This window comes from Mustela nigripes, chromosome 10 (assembly GCF_022355385.1).
Source record: "Mustela nigripes isolate SB6536 chromosome 10, MUSNIG.SB6536, whole genome shotgun sequence".
Classification (NCBI taxonomy): Eukaryota; Metazoa; Chordata; class Mammalia; order Carnivora; family Mustelidae; genus Mustela; species Mustela nigripes.
In genome coordinates, this window is record NC_081566.1 from 30,892,990 (window position 1) to 30,907,727 (window position 14,738).

The window sequence follows — 14,738 nt, forward strand, 5'->3', positions numbered from 1 at the left end:
GCAAGCTGGGCATCAAGGTTAAAAAAAACAAAAACAAAAACAAAAAAACCACCTGTTCGATCATTGTACTTTTTGAAAATATAAAATCCAATCATCAGCCAACACTGATGGGATATGTTTGTTGACTGTTCATACAGGATATGAAAACACCCCATGATTTTTAATGAAGTGAAGCCCATTTCCTTCCCAAACTTCTGGATTTCACTTCCATTTCAAAGGAACAATTGAGAGGCACCGATTTAGAATTTAACACTGTATTTATTAGAGTGTTTTTATTAACAAACTTTCACTAGAAAGTTCTGAGTGTGTCAGTGCAGGGGGCACACTGGCTTCACACTCCAGCATCTGATGGCTTGCACACCCACACGTCACCCGGACCCCTCGGCCACAGCTCTGGGGGTCATTAGGGCAGCACCGGGCATCCCCTGTGCAGTGGTTAAACACGGGTTTTGGTTCATTCTGATTTAAATATTTGGAGTCCTGTGACAGGCATGGCTCAGCTTTCCTTTCTGCCTCATCTGCTGGACCCCCCGGACCCAAGCCCTTGTTCGTGGCCCCTCTGCTGCCCTCCATGTTCCTGAGGTCTCTGTCTCTGGAGAGTCCCCTTTGGCTGTTCTCGGGATCACAGCTGGGTTTTTGTAAAGACCCGGGGCTTCTGTGGACACAGGATGGAGGCTCTGGGGTCTGTGGACTGGGCTCCTCTGTGCCCTGGACACCATGGACATCGGTCTTGCCGACTTTCTCCTGGACCTGCACGTGCTGCGCCGGGTGGATAAAGAGGCCTGTGGGCAGGGGGGTCTGCACTTCCAGCTGTCGGGCTCTGCCCTGCAGGCAGGGGCAGTGGCGGATGTGTGGGACAGTGCATACAAAGCCTTCGGGGGCTTTCTGCACGTGCACAAAGCTGCTAGCAGCAGCACATCGGGCGCACAGGCCATCGCCTGCCTGTGCACAAGCATGCGGGCTGGGGCTCAAGTGTCTGTAGGCGTTTGGGCAACGACACCGCTGATTCAGAGAGAAGAAGTGACACAGGGTGTGCTGCTCGAGAGCGGGCGGGAAGGAGACAGGGCTGGTTTCCTGTTTGGAGCTCGGACTGTAAGTGGCTTGCACAGGCAGCCCCAGACTCTTGGCCTGGCTGCTGAAATACTCGGAGCAGATGTGGGTCTCCTCATAAGCTGCCTTATCAGACGTGGAGCAGCTGTGGGATGCCAGGGGCTCTAACTCGTAAAACTCCTGCTCCATGTCAGATTTCTGGGCTCTGGGGTCAAGGTGATAATCACTCACGGCACGTGCTTTACTCTGTCCCTTGTCAGCAGGGGTCGCGGACAGGGCGTGAGAGAATGCACTGCACTGCAGCTTCCTGGGCAGCGGAATCTGCCCACAGGTGCCCTGTGGCCCGAGGCAGCGGCACATGCACTGGAAAAAGAAGGTGGCAAAGGCCCAGCTGATGCACATGATGAGCATCATGAAGGTGCCCAGCTGGGTGTATGCCAGAACTGTGGATGGCATCATCATGGCCCCCGCCACAAAGGTGGTCAGCGCAGCCATAGCAATGGCAGAGCCCATGCGGCTCAGCGAGAAGATCACCTTCCCCTCCCGGTCGGCATCTGGGGCCAGGCGGTAAGCGACCCCGTAGTGGACAGCAAAATCAACGGATAGGCCAACAGCCACCGAGATGATGACAGACTCCAGGACGTTCAGCTCCCAGCCCAGCAGGACAAGAGAGCCAACAGTGACGAATATGGTCCCGGCAATGGAGATGATGGCATACAGGCTAATGATGACATTCCAGGTGGTGAGCAGCATGACGCTGAAGGCCACAGCCACGGAAAGCCCCATTGCAATGAGCGTGCCATCGGAGAGGCTGTCCTGGAGGTCATAGAACTCCAGGTTGCTGACGAACCAGCCATTGCTGAGGCCCTCAGGGGCCGAGCTGAGCTCCCGGGAGATCCACGCGTCCACCTCCTTGTAGAACTGGTGCATCTTCTCATAGGCCAGTGTGAAGAGGTAGGTGCTCTGGAACTCCAGCACGACCGCCCGGATGGTATCGTTGACATCAAACCGTGGCCCCGGGGTCTTGCTGTCCAGATGGTAGCCGGTACTTCTCTCCAGCTCCATTATGGCCCTCTTGATGCACAGCTCGAAGATCTCCTGTTTGTAGGGGAAGCTCCAGCGCCGGCAGCACAGGTACAGGGCAGGCTCATCGCAGTCCTGGTTCTCCATCCACTGCTTGAATGTCTCGATGAAGCAGCTGGTGAAGTCCTGCTCCTCCGTCTGGTAGAAGAAAGTCTGGTTTCTCAGCTTCTGACAGAAGTGCAGTATCCAGACCTGGGAAGCTGGGCTTGCGATGTTAAAGCTGCCATCCAGCACCAGCTTCCCCTTACTCTTGGGGTTCAGAGGGTCTCCGTTGTCTTCTGGGGACACGCCCCAGACCACAGTGATGGGCATGTGCAGCTCCTCCCCACGGTGGACACGCTCAAACATGAAGAGCTTCTTGTACTCGGCATCGTAGCGCTCAAAGGGATGGGAGGGCCTGAAGAGCTGAAACTCAGACAGCTCCAGGGATGGCAGCTTCATCTTGGGGTTCACACACACAACATAGGCCCCGCCCACGGTCAGGGCCAGGAACCACAGCAGCCAAAGGTAGCGGAACTTAATGACGATGCATGGCAACACCTTCTCAAAAAAAATGCGCGAGGCTTCTGAAATAGCTAAGAGCACCCTGTGGCATGTCCGGCGGGCCACTGTCCAGCAGCTCTTGCCCTCAAAGACCTGCTGAGGTGGCTTCTTGAAGCAGCCGAACATGTTGAGGAGGTAGCGCTCGTGCAGGACGACGACGGCTGGGAGCCATGTGACCATCAGCACATAGTTCACCAGGATGGCAGTCCCCGCGTACACGCCGAAGCAGCGGATGGCAGTGATGTTGCTTACATAGTTGGCGTAGAAGGCGGCGGCTGTGGTGAAGCTGGTGACAAACATGGACAGTGCTGCGTGCTGCAGAGTGATGCCCACTGTTTCCGTAGTCGCTGCGTGTGGCCGGTCGAACTTGGTGTAGCTCCACACGTCACATAGGACAAATGCATCGTCTGCACCAATTCCAACCAGAATAACAAGCGCGGTGAGGTTCATGAAAGGGAAGAACTCGAAGTTGAACACCACACGGTAGAGGAAATAGGAGACGATGAGGGAGCTGATGACGGCGAACATGGTCATCAGTGTGATGAACAGGGACCTGGTGTAGGCGCACATGACCAGGAGGACCAGCAGGACCGCAATGGCCGGGTAGGTGGTATCCGTCAGCAAGTAGTCCTGGAACAGGCTGTGTTTGATGCCGAACTCAATGCCCGCCACAGTGGTAACACCGTCTGAGCCATTCCAGTGCTCGAAGTTGTCCAGGTAGATGTCCATCATGCTCTCCCCCTTCTCTGTGGGAGAAAAGAGCATGCTGTACTTGAGAGCCGGCACAGCGGGGCTAGCTGCCTGCGCGGTTAGGAAGTCCTTGTCCACCAGGTAGTGCAGGATCTGGTAGACCGCGTTGTACTTGGTGCATTTGCGAGGCACACCCGTGCACTTGAGCTGCCCCTTTCTCCTGGCGCCCGCGTCCCAGCAGTCGGGCTCCAGGGTGCCATTGTGGTAATGCTTGGCACATGTGCGCACCAGCTTCAGGGTGTGAGACACGTCTCGCTCCACGATCTTCTGGCAGGACGACCTGTTGTTGAGGATGGCGATGTAGTTCCCCAGTGTCCAGCTGGGGCAGCAGGATGCGGCCGTGGTCCTCTGGCACAGGTCACCGAACTGCGGGTGGGATCTAATCTGCAGAGGGAGACATGCGGAGACCGGAGTTTACAAACGCTTCACCCAGAGGCCTGAATTAAAGCGGCCTTGAGGGGCAGGTTAAATAGCTATCCTCCTAGTTAGGTGTCAGTTGGGAACAGGTAGCCGTCCCCCAGACCCGCCGGAGGCTTCCCTCCAGACAGCAAACTGCTCAGCGTGCAGGGGACCCAATGCTGGCTTGGTTTTAAGGAGAGCACAGCAGTAGTAGCTCTTTAGGAAATAGGCGTTTTCCAAGTTACTTTAAAAGGCAATGAAAAGGACAGGCCTTGGGCTCACGTATGGAAACTACAGGATTAATTTAAGAGAACAGTTGTCCGACTGATGGAGGAAACAGATTGGTGGCTTTGTCTAAAACTTCTGGTTATCGGCATGAAATTTTTGGTGACAAAGGTAATATATCTCAACCAATTTAGATGGAAGCAAAGATGATATTCCCCCAGAAAGCTATCAGTGAGCCCCCAGGTGACATGGTGAGAACTGATGTCAGGGGTGCACGAGAGACCAGGGGTGAAATGGTTTCCTGAGAAATGAGCAGAACAGGGCAAGTGTCCTAAATTACAACAGTTTGCATATTTGATTAACAAAATACTTAGGTAGGAGTTGATTTCTTCCACTTCCTTCAAAACTTATTGGAGCTGGCTGAAACTCTCTGGGTTTTGGTGATGTGGGATCTGCTGCATGGTCGCTGTAGGATGGCTCTGGGTCTGGTGTGGACAGTGCCTTTCTTACAGCTGTTCCTGGAGGCCTTTCTTCTCTGGCTGCTCTTGTTACAGCAAACTGAAAAACGACTCCATGCCAAGGGTGGGGTTGCTGGAATATGGCGGAGCCTTCACAACTCGGTACAAATCTGTAACTGTGAGAGCGGCCCCTCTTTCCTGAGGTTGAGTTTAGGAACTACGTCCAGAGCTTTTCTGTAGAAAGCAATCACTCATTTCTATTTACCAAAGGCTGCTCCAGGGAGGAGACTCCAAAGTTCAGAAAGGGCATGAGTGTGTTTCCTCTGCCATGATTAAACTACTCTCTACCTTTATTAAAGCTGACTCTATCAATCATAGGGATCATTGGCACAAATAGTCCTGGGAACTTAGAATGATCCCAGAACCCTGTTCCCAGTACCCCTCGAAGGCCAGGCTGTCAAGCCGCTTCAGTGGTACCAGTCCTGGGGGCGGGTACAGAGGACAAAACACTGCCCATGTAGGACAAGTGTTGGAGCTGGGTGACCCCCAGGGGGAGTCATTATACTAGTCTACCTCTGCATACATTTAAAAATTTCCATAATAAAGCATTTTAAAAGGGCACGCTTTCAAAGGTAGAAACAGATGAGCCAAAAGGGTTATTATTCAAGTATACTAAAATGTTTACTTTAACAAAGGCTTGATTTTCAGCTCATTTCTAAAGGGCAATAATTATTCGACATTCTATAACACAGGATGATTAATATTTAATTAAATTTAAAATAAATGTATTATATATTACTTAAAATAATTTATTTAATTTTAAAATAAAATTAATAAGAATATTCACACGTGCTAAGTCGGGTGAAACGGAACCACCTAATAATAAGTAACAGAAAACCCTGGGATAGCACCGTTCTGGGTTTTGTGGCAGATAACCAGTTCCCATCCCACAAAGAAGTATCACACAAGTCCCTGGAGTCAGCCTGGTGAGTGAGAAGAAAGGGGATACAGCCTCGGCACTGGACAGTCTCAGAAGGAGGAAAATGATCGCGTCTGTTACAAAGCCTGCCACCAGCTTCACACCTGTAGTTGCTTGAAGAACCAAATGTTAATGGTAAAGGGAACAGGGTTGCCAGCCAAAGCCTGGAAAGAAATGACTTCGAATAACCTTTTCAAATAGTGGCAGGGTTTGCATATGAGCATGACCAAAGATTAAAAAGTTAGACAAGATAAATGCCGACCAAAGGCATATCAAAACTAGAATCTAGTGAGCCACTGAGCACCAGTCCTCCAGTTCACAGGTATAGTTGGTTGATGGACAACCTTCCACACAGTCCTCGAGGACTCTGCCAGAGTTAGAAACAAGGATAGAGAAAAGATGCTGTGACTGATACTTTTTACCCTGATCTGGGTGACAACACCCTGAATCTAATGGAAGGGAGCCCCAGAGACTGTGTAGGCCCCCATGGAGGAAAACCCTGTATTGTCATCCATCCATCCACCCACCAATCATCCATCCATCCATCCATCCACCATCCAGCCACCATCTATCCACCTATCCATCCACCATCCACCCATCCACCATCCATCCATTCACCTATCCACCCATCCATCCACCATCTACTATCCAACCATCCACCCACCAACCATCCATCTCCTCATCCATCTATCCACCATCCATCCATCTCCCCACCCACCATCCAACCATCCATCCATCCATCCACCATCCATCCATCCAGCATGCATCCCTCCATCCTTCCATCCTCACATCCATTCATCCATTCATCTATCCTAAAGAGAAAACAGAATTTACTGGGCACCTACACACAAAGAAGGGCAGGAGGGTACAGAAGTTCTTGCCCCGGAGCTGCTCACAGTGACAGAGAGAAATCAGGATTCAGTGTGGAAAGGAGCATACTGTGTGTCAGGGTCTGTGCGAACCTGCAGGGGGGTGCCCAAGTCTTTGGGTGATGGGATGGCAACACCAGCCTGGGGTACGCACCTGGGGCGGTAAGACACTCCGGCATTTGTTACATCACGGGGCTGGAAGAGACTGCGAGCGGGCACATCCTCACACAAAAGGTGTACTTTCTGCCACATTGTTGCAAAAGAGATGTCACTGGAGTGATTTCAACATCTTTTAAGTTATCAAACTAAGAACAGCTAGTGGGAGTAATTTCTTGTAGCTCATGAGAAAGTAGCCATTGCCATTCTAGTCAGTCACAGATTGGCTGTTTTTGGGAACTGTCTTGTTGCTGTGGTTATAACGTCTGTGTACACATCTGTTGCCTGACCACAGCAGAGGTGAGGTTGATTTAGAAGCAGGGGGAAGCAAGAAAGAGAAAAAGAAGAAACCAGCAGAGTTTTAAATGACACCTTAACTTTTAAAACTACTGGCAAAGTTGGCAAAAGTTGTAAAAGGCCGAGAACAGAGTGAGAATAAAGAATGTGCCCTACCATGGGTCCCATCCACTCTCCTCTCATGTGGCAAAACCCTCTTGTACTAAAGTTCAAGGGACTCAGGGGCCCCCCAACCCTCTTGATGAGCCTGATGTGCTACCTACTGCACTAAGGAGGCACCTTCCCCAGCCCTCTTTAAAACAAGCATCAGGAGGCCCATTTTCTGGGGTCCACTAAGCTTCAGGGGTTCTCCTGTGTCCATAAAACCTATGCAGTGAACAGGGTGGCAGGCACTAACTTTCGAATCTCCTCTTCAAAGCCGCTCCTCAAGTTCTAACTTCTATGAAGCACAAAGACTGAGGAATAGGGAGAAGGGTTTCCAGCAGAGTCAAGATCTGAGAACCACACTCTGGCTACTGATGGAGGTCTGCCAGCACATCCCTGGGGAGGGAGATCTGGGCAGTCGGCTGAGCCTCCTGAGGACAAAAGCATTCTCTGAGGAGGCACTCTGGAAACCAAAGCCCACTGGAACCATGAACTGAAATGGACTCAGGTTGGGGGTTCCATGTGCCGTAAACACAAGCAGGTGAAAATGGCCACATCTGGCCTGAGACGCCGTGCCAATCGCCAGCTGCAGGTAAGCTCTTCTGCGTGGTATCACTTGCTGTGTGTCCCATTCGCTGATGGTGGCTGACGGCTATGACATCGGGGAGGGGAAGGGATGGCCCAGGCTGACCAGTAGCCTGGGGAGGACACAGCTTGCTTGTGTCACCACCAAGCTAGACAACACTCTATAAAGGCTCTCGAGCTGGGAGACCCGGAATGGGTCCAGTAATAATCTGCAGGCTGAACTGCTATGCATCAGTTGTCACTTAGGGTGTCACAGGACACATTAACTCCTTTGTTAGAAGGTTATCGCTGGGCACTTGCTGCAGAGGCCAAGACTGGAATAGAAAGGTGTATGCAATTGGTAAAACAGTATTTAACGAGTAAAATGATAACCTGTTCTGTGAGGCAGAATTATGGGGCCCTGACCCTCTGTTTATTCATTTGTTGTTGTGGGTCTATAACTGGCTTGACCATTCGGGCAGACACATTTTGGGTCTGTTCCTCGACTTTTCAGAAGAGGACTGGGTGCCCGTCATGTTCCCGCCAGGAATCACACACTCAAACTCAGGGCCTTCAGTGCAGACTCTGCATTTGCAAAATGTATGGACTGGAGGGAGCAGTGTGCCCCTTGTCTGAGTATTTCCCTTTGTGGACTCAATCAAGTCAGACCACTGGGAAGCCACACACTTAGACTTCATTGTTTCAATTTCTTACAGAAATACCTTTTGCCATAAGTTCTCCTGTGACCAGCCTGAGACATGGCTTAGAAATCAGCTCAGCTTCATGACTGCACGTCTCTTGAACATGCTGTTAACTAAGAACTTTGTGCATGACATCACATTTCTTCTGCGGGGGGCCATGGAGATCACGCTCCCCCCCGCCCCGTTAGGACAGGGAAGTCCAGTCTTCTTCTAATACTGCAGGTTGTTGTCCTCTTTGTGATTTTTGTCACCGACTGCGAATTCCACTTTGCTCTGGTGGCCAGGGAGGGAGGGGACAGGTGAGCAGCAACCACGAGTGAGCATGGGGGACTGTGGGCACATACCGCTGCATAGAAGTCACATGTGTGGCTTTACCTTTTCCTCCCATGGTTTTTCCTTCAATTTAGCCATTTTGTCTTCTCTGTAGTCCTTCCTATGAGCCACCTACTCATGCTGATTTTTATCGTCTGATAGCATCTGATACATATTCACATGTGTATGAAATAATGTCCTGCATCCATTCATGAAAGTGTCCACAAAGTGTCCACAGTGCTCATGGGCTTGAGAGTTGCTGGGTCCATGCAGAGCCCAGCAGCACTCATAATCAGGCTGTTGCTCATTCGAGGCCACGAGGACTCTTTAAATCCTTTTATTTGCTTGTGTTCTGAATGGAGAAGTGTATGCCAAGGTTAAGAGGTGGATGGGGATTTGAACCCAGCCTTCCTTGAGTCTCTTTCCTGCCATGCATCACGTGCAGAAGACAACCACCCCTTTTCCCTTGTCTTGTTGTATCCTGTATGCTATTTTCCACTCAGAGGATCCTCAATTCATAGCAACGTCCCGAGGACTACATGAAATAACCCCGTCAAGTGTTTGAGACACACCCTGACAAATTCAAATTCAACAATACCCAACACCCAGCAGCTACTGATCAGCTGTGTGGATCCGGTGGCCTGAGAGCCTTTGGGGGAGGGAAGGTCTAAAGGTCAACAGCAAAGGTAGGGAATCAAGGCCTAGAAGGTATGGAGTTCCTGAATCATTCTGTTGAGTGTGGTCAGCATGTCACCGTCTGTGAAGTCGCATCTCAAGTGCCAAGGTCAGAGGCTGACTACGGGGAGGGGTGAGAATGCCGAGCAGGAAGTCCTGCAGATAAAAACTGACCAGTGGTTAAGAACCTCGGTTTGTGTGGAGAGGTTTGTGACTTTGGCCTGTTTGAACTGGACAGAGAAAATATGGTGCTCACGGAAAATCCTAATAGCTGGGCCGGCAGACAACACAGAGTCTTTCAGAATGAGGAATAAAGTCGGGAGGTCTGGGACCCAAGGGGGGGAGCCCAGCCTGTTTCCTCGAGAAGCCCTGTGGCCAGCCCAGGGCCCTGCACCAGGGGTCAGTCTAGCTCTCAGGTGGGCATGTGATGACACTTCCTGCTATTAGTGAGTTTCTGCATTAGAGTTACACTAGGCATACAGCCAGCTCCTCTTATGCCTGGTTCCTGAGCTTGGGTAGGTGCAGCAGTGACAGCAGACAGCAAGCTCTCCTGGGAGAATCCACCTCTGAGCACACGGAACTGACACCTTATCCAGGCCTGGAGGCTGATGTCACACTTTCTGGGGCTGATGTCTTCTGGCTCCAGAGACTGAGGACAGACGGCTTTTTGTTTTGAATCCTCTGTCTTCAAGATATTCAGCCCAGAGGACAATCTGGGCTGGATTCCTCATCATTTACAGAGTCACCTACACCCCTGGATGTCCTTTTTCCCCAGCCTGGGCCCTAAATCTGCCCCAGATACCCACTGTTGCCACTGGTTGCTCACTGTGGAGTGGAGAAGCTGACCGTGGCCTCAGGAGGAGACACAGCAACTAGCTTTGGAGAGGCAGCACCCAAGAGAAGAAAAGACCAAGTCTGAGCTGTGAGATGGGGAAGTGGCAAGGAGAGTGCTCTTTGCTGAAGAAGGCGGCAGGCGTCAAAGATGGGGCCAGGTAGAGGCGCTCGGATCCTGGGGTCTACAAGCATGCGAGCTGGCCTCGGGCATGTGGTCCCCAGGAGTAAGGCCTAAGTAAGTACTGTCATTCCACAAGTCACTGGGGTCGGCAGGGAACAGACTGGCAAAAATATAACCTTATTTTTTCTCAACACATTTCAGTTTTTCTTTACATACCCTTGAATTATCTACATTGCACATTGATTTAATGGCAGGTAAATTCCATAGTGTCTCCCCTCCAGCTGAAGTAAATACTACTCTGGAATATCGGTCACCTGGTGACATGAAAAAGAAAAGAAAAAGGTTTATAATTGTCCATTTTTTCATCAGATTCACCATTCAGGAGCAACTCAGAGTGGGGAAGCAGTGGGACAAGTCATTAACAGCAGGGAGTCTTTCCTTGATAAATTCCAGGAGGAAAAAAAATAAAGCAATGCTATAATTTTGTTTCTGCTCACAGCCTTTGTCTACTCACAACATCTGAAAACGCGTAGGCATTATATAACAGATCCATTTCTGATCAGACTGTGATTAGGAACAGTAATCTGTAAGAACTCTCAGCACAAAATTAACTGAATGTCTCCCTCTTAATTTTGAAACATGTCACCAGAATGGGGTATAAAACCCAAGGATCCATTAGGGGATATCAAGAGTGGATGTTCTTTTGGGCAGCTAACCAGGGAGGAAAAAGCTGGTAATCGTTTTAAAAGCACTAAAAACAGTCAACCGGATATCGAACGACGGCCAGGGTTGCAGACATATTCCACGTTCTGGCTGGGTCCATGGTCTCTCTGGGCCACCAGAGTCTAGAATAAATACTGTGATAATCACACTAACACAGGCCAGTGGTGGGACAGGCAAACCCAGTCCTGAGGTCAGAAGCGGTGGAACCAGGTCCTGCCTTGCCCCAGCTCTGGAGATGAGCGGCTCCTCTGAACCCTCGTCTCTTGTTTGAAAGCACATCTCTCTCAAACAGGTGTGAGAACTAAAGGAAAAACAGCGGGTCAGTTAGTGCTATTTCTGCTCCTTCTGCCATTAGAAGAACTTCATATGATAAAACGGAGTGAACTCAACTTTCTGTTATCTAAAATGCCTAATAGTGATGACAAAGAAAACCAATCTGCAAATTTATGAATAAAGCTTTATTACGTGAGCTTTTATTCATGATTATGAAGTTTTCTTTTATAAACCATTTTCTTCACTAAATGGCCATTATCTAAGTGGACTGATTTCGAAGAGTGAAACAAACCCATGCAAACAAAGGACAGAATTCTCCCTAATTTCCTACTTTCATCTCTCAGTTACTATACAGTGAAACAGACCCTCAGCTAGCTCTAGAAACATCAGGAAGTCCAGTGAGGTCCTCTAACGAGACAGGAAAATACACACATTAGGGGGATTTTCAACAACAATTTTAAAAAGCTGCTTTAAAAAAAAAAGCACTGGTAGGAAGATTCACTGACAGAGAGGCTGCAGTTCCTCACGCCTACTCTCCGTGGCTAAGCAGCCCGCTCCCCATGCACCGGTGTCCCCGAGGCTGTACTCTATGCCACAGCAGATGCTGGTTAGTCAATCTGTTGCCAGTGTCTGGAAACGTAGCAATGCTACATTAAAATCTGGATTCCTGACGTCAGGGAAGTTCTTATATATCCGGGCCCTCATTCCTGCAAGGCCACATTCAGTGGAGCTAGGTGGCAGCAATTTGAGCTCCATACATGATGTCATATCCCACTGTCTGATGCATTCACATGACAGGCTGGCCCCTGAGGCATTCCAACTGTGGGCCTCTGGACCATATTCTGTTCATCTTTCTATCTCTAATGCCTAAGGCACAGAGAAGGCTTTTATATATGCTTTCTGAATGAAAACAAAACTCAAGTATATTTCTGATAATATAGTAGATTATTTTAGAGTTTGATCCAAAAATATGTACTTGTTATCTCACTGAGAATATTTTTTTAAAAATTTAATAAATTTAAATGTTAAGAAATTTGGTGCAAGGTCAAGTTTTTTGGGATATTTTTTATTTTCCTTAAAACTGAATCTAACTCAATACTCTAATTATAGGTAAATAAATTCAGAGGAGTGGTTGACTGACCTTGAGAAGAAAAACTAACAGCTAATATCTGTGTCAGTGCCCAGCATCTCCACCCACCAATCTTGAGTTACTCATGCTCCATCTCAAGTACAAGGAACCCCAAGGGGCTGTTCACCGAGGATGCCACTCACTCGGAACGTCGCAGAAAAAGCTGTCTTTGTGGAAGTTCCAGTCAACTTCTCTTTTCTCTCTTTCATAGTGATCATCTGACCATCTATCATCCCGATGGCTGAAATGGAACAACAATGTGATCTTCAATAAAGCACTTGTGACAGCACAGGGAATGTAGTCAACAATGTCGCAATAGCATTGCATGGTGGCAGACGGAGGCGAGCACGGTGTAGGGCGCAGACTTGTTGACTTGCTCTTATATATCTGAAGCTAAACTATGTGTGTCCACCACAATGCAATCATAAAAATATAAAAATAAAGTACTAGTTTTTTAAGGCCAATAAGGATACCAGTAATGGTGTACCACAGCCATGACCTAATTGAAATTAAAAGGACTGGGACGCCTGGGTGGCTCAGTCATTAGGTGTCTGCCTTTGGCTCAGGTTGTGATCCTAGGGTCCTGTGATAGAGTCTCGCATGGGGCTCCCCACTCAGTGGGAAGCCTGCTTCTCCCTCTCCCACTCCCCCTTCTTGTAATCCCTCTCTTACTGTCTCTCTCTGTGTGTGTCAAATAAATAAATAAAATCTTAAAAAAAAGAAATTAAAAGGATTAATATAAGTAACCAACATTTTCTCACTTCTGTAAAAGAAAAAAAAGCCAAGCCCTCTCTCTCTCTCTTTTTTTTACCTTAATACAACAAAATCTTAAAAGACAACAAAAATGTAAGCCAATTCAGTGGCAAAGGGTTTTGAGCCACACACTGGCATTTAATCATCTTGCTTAGGCAATCCTTAACAGCGGAATTGATCAAGTAATGTTTTGGGTAAAAATTAATAAACAATTACCTTTTGGCTTGTTCATCTGCATATTTAAAAGGATAATTTGCTAATGTTGCTTTGTATCCTGTATTTTTCACCATGTTATTCCATGTGACCAATCTCTGGCCTATCGCAGTCCCTCTTGGCTCAAAACCCTGAGACAAAATATTACAAATTCCCATTAGTGCATTTCTCTTCAGGCTATGAATGGTTACAGCAGTTTGGGAAAGCAATGCTGGGGCAACACGTGGTTTTCAACAGAAACACAGACGCTCCTCGCGGCTGCCCCAGGAATGGACAGTACTGAGCAAGACGGCAGCTGCTGTTCACCATGACAAGGCAGTTTGGTTCTCTGGTGTGTGACCTGTCTCAGCAAAGAGAAATAACCATATCTGGGAGCTTATCTTCCAAAATCATACCTAAGCAATTAGCAAATACTTACTTTGATGTTATAAGATAATTACGGTGTAATCGAATTATGACGTGCACGTTAAGAGTGTTTTATGGGAACACTTACTTAAAAACAGACCCTGCTATCTCTTAGTAAAACTGAAATTTCTTTCACTTCTCAGAGGAGAGGGAAGAAAAAGAGACATTCAGTCTTAACGACTTTATGAAAATACTTTCATGGAATGCAGATTCTCCATTTTATTGCTTTTTAGCTTAAACATGGGAGCCAAGAAGCAAAATTTCCAGGTCTGTAATGGCGAGCAAGTTCCTTGACTTTTTAAGAACCTGAAAATAGGATGACAAGGGTTTACTTTTCAGAAAGAGAGCTGCATGCTCCTCCTGATGGCTTGAGAAGGTTTTTAAAGAAACAGGATACTAAATTACATAATGTTACACGTTTTAAAATACTGAATTTCTTGAGATAACTGTGGGCTACAGCAATATGATGGGCTAAATTGTCCTTACCAGCAGTGGATCAGAGAAGTCAGGAAGCTCGGGCACTAACACCCCAACCAAGGCACAGACGACGATGAACACAGTGCACATACCCAGCACCACCACGGGCCAGTCAGCTATCAGGGATGCGTAGCTGCAGAGCAGAGAGGAGCACACAGGAGGCCACTTAGAAGCAATAGAGGCTTGCTGCCTGAGAGAGCAATGTGTTAAATCCTCCTTGTTCAGACCTAGTCCTAGAGTTTATCAATCAAAGATGCAGTGAGATGATAAGACAGACAGCATTTCACATCTATGTCTGTTCCTGGAGAGATCTCCAATCTACACCCTCACGTGGGGAGAGAACATACTGGAACCCAGGACCCATCCTCCTGCAGCCTCTTCTGGAACTTGTTTCACCATCCTTGTACTCTGGCAGTTCTCGGAGAACTCAGCCCACAAAGAGGCTCATGTATCCATCTTCAGAATAACCAAACCAAACCCAAAACTTCCCACAAATATGCCACTTTCCTTCCAGCTGGAACTATAACGAACATGTCAGCCTCAGTTCCAGGAGAGAAAGATACCTGTTTTCTGAATTCATTTAGTGTTGTATTGGCACCTGGACC

The 14,738-nt window shown here is 48.3% G+C and overlaps 1 protein-coding gene across 7 annotated transcripts in view; it reads right to left on the reverse strand.

Annotated features, from left to right (window-relative positions):
• Positions 1–244: 244 nt before the first annotated feature.
• The window catches only part of DISP1 (dispatched RND transporter family member 1), a 176,287-nt gene continuing 161,793 nt past the window's right edge, over positions 245–14,738 (reverse strand). For 5 of the 7 annotated variants that reach the window (XM_059412947.1, XM_059412943.1, XM_059412944.1 and 2 more), the window contains 5 exons: positions 14,143–14,266; positions 13,255–13,382; positions 12,429–12,526; positions 10,377–10,474; positions 245–3,810 (listed from right to left, as the gene is read on the reverse strand). In XM_059412947.1, coding sequence (XP_059268930.1) covers positions 262–3,810; positions 10,377–10,474; positions 12,429–12,526; positions 13,255–13,382; positions 14,143–14,266 — 3,997 coding nt within the window. In that variant the 3' untranslated portion in view covers positions 245–261. Of the gene's footprint in view, positions 3,811–10,376; positions 10,475–12,428; positions 12,527–13,254; positions 13,383–14,142; positions 14,267–14,738 lie in introns of those variants that run through there. The other 2 variants (XM_059412950.1, XM_059412949.1) reach the window with 2 other exon arrangements.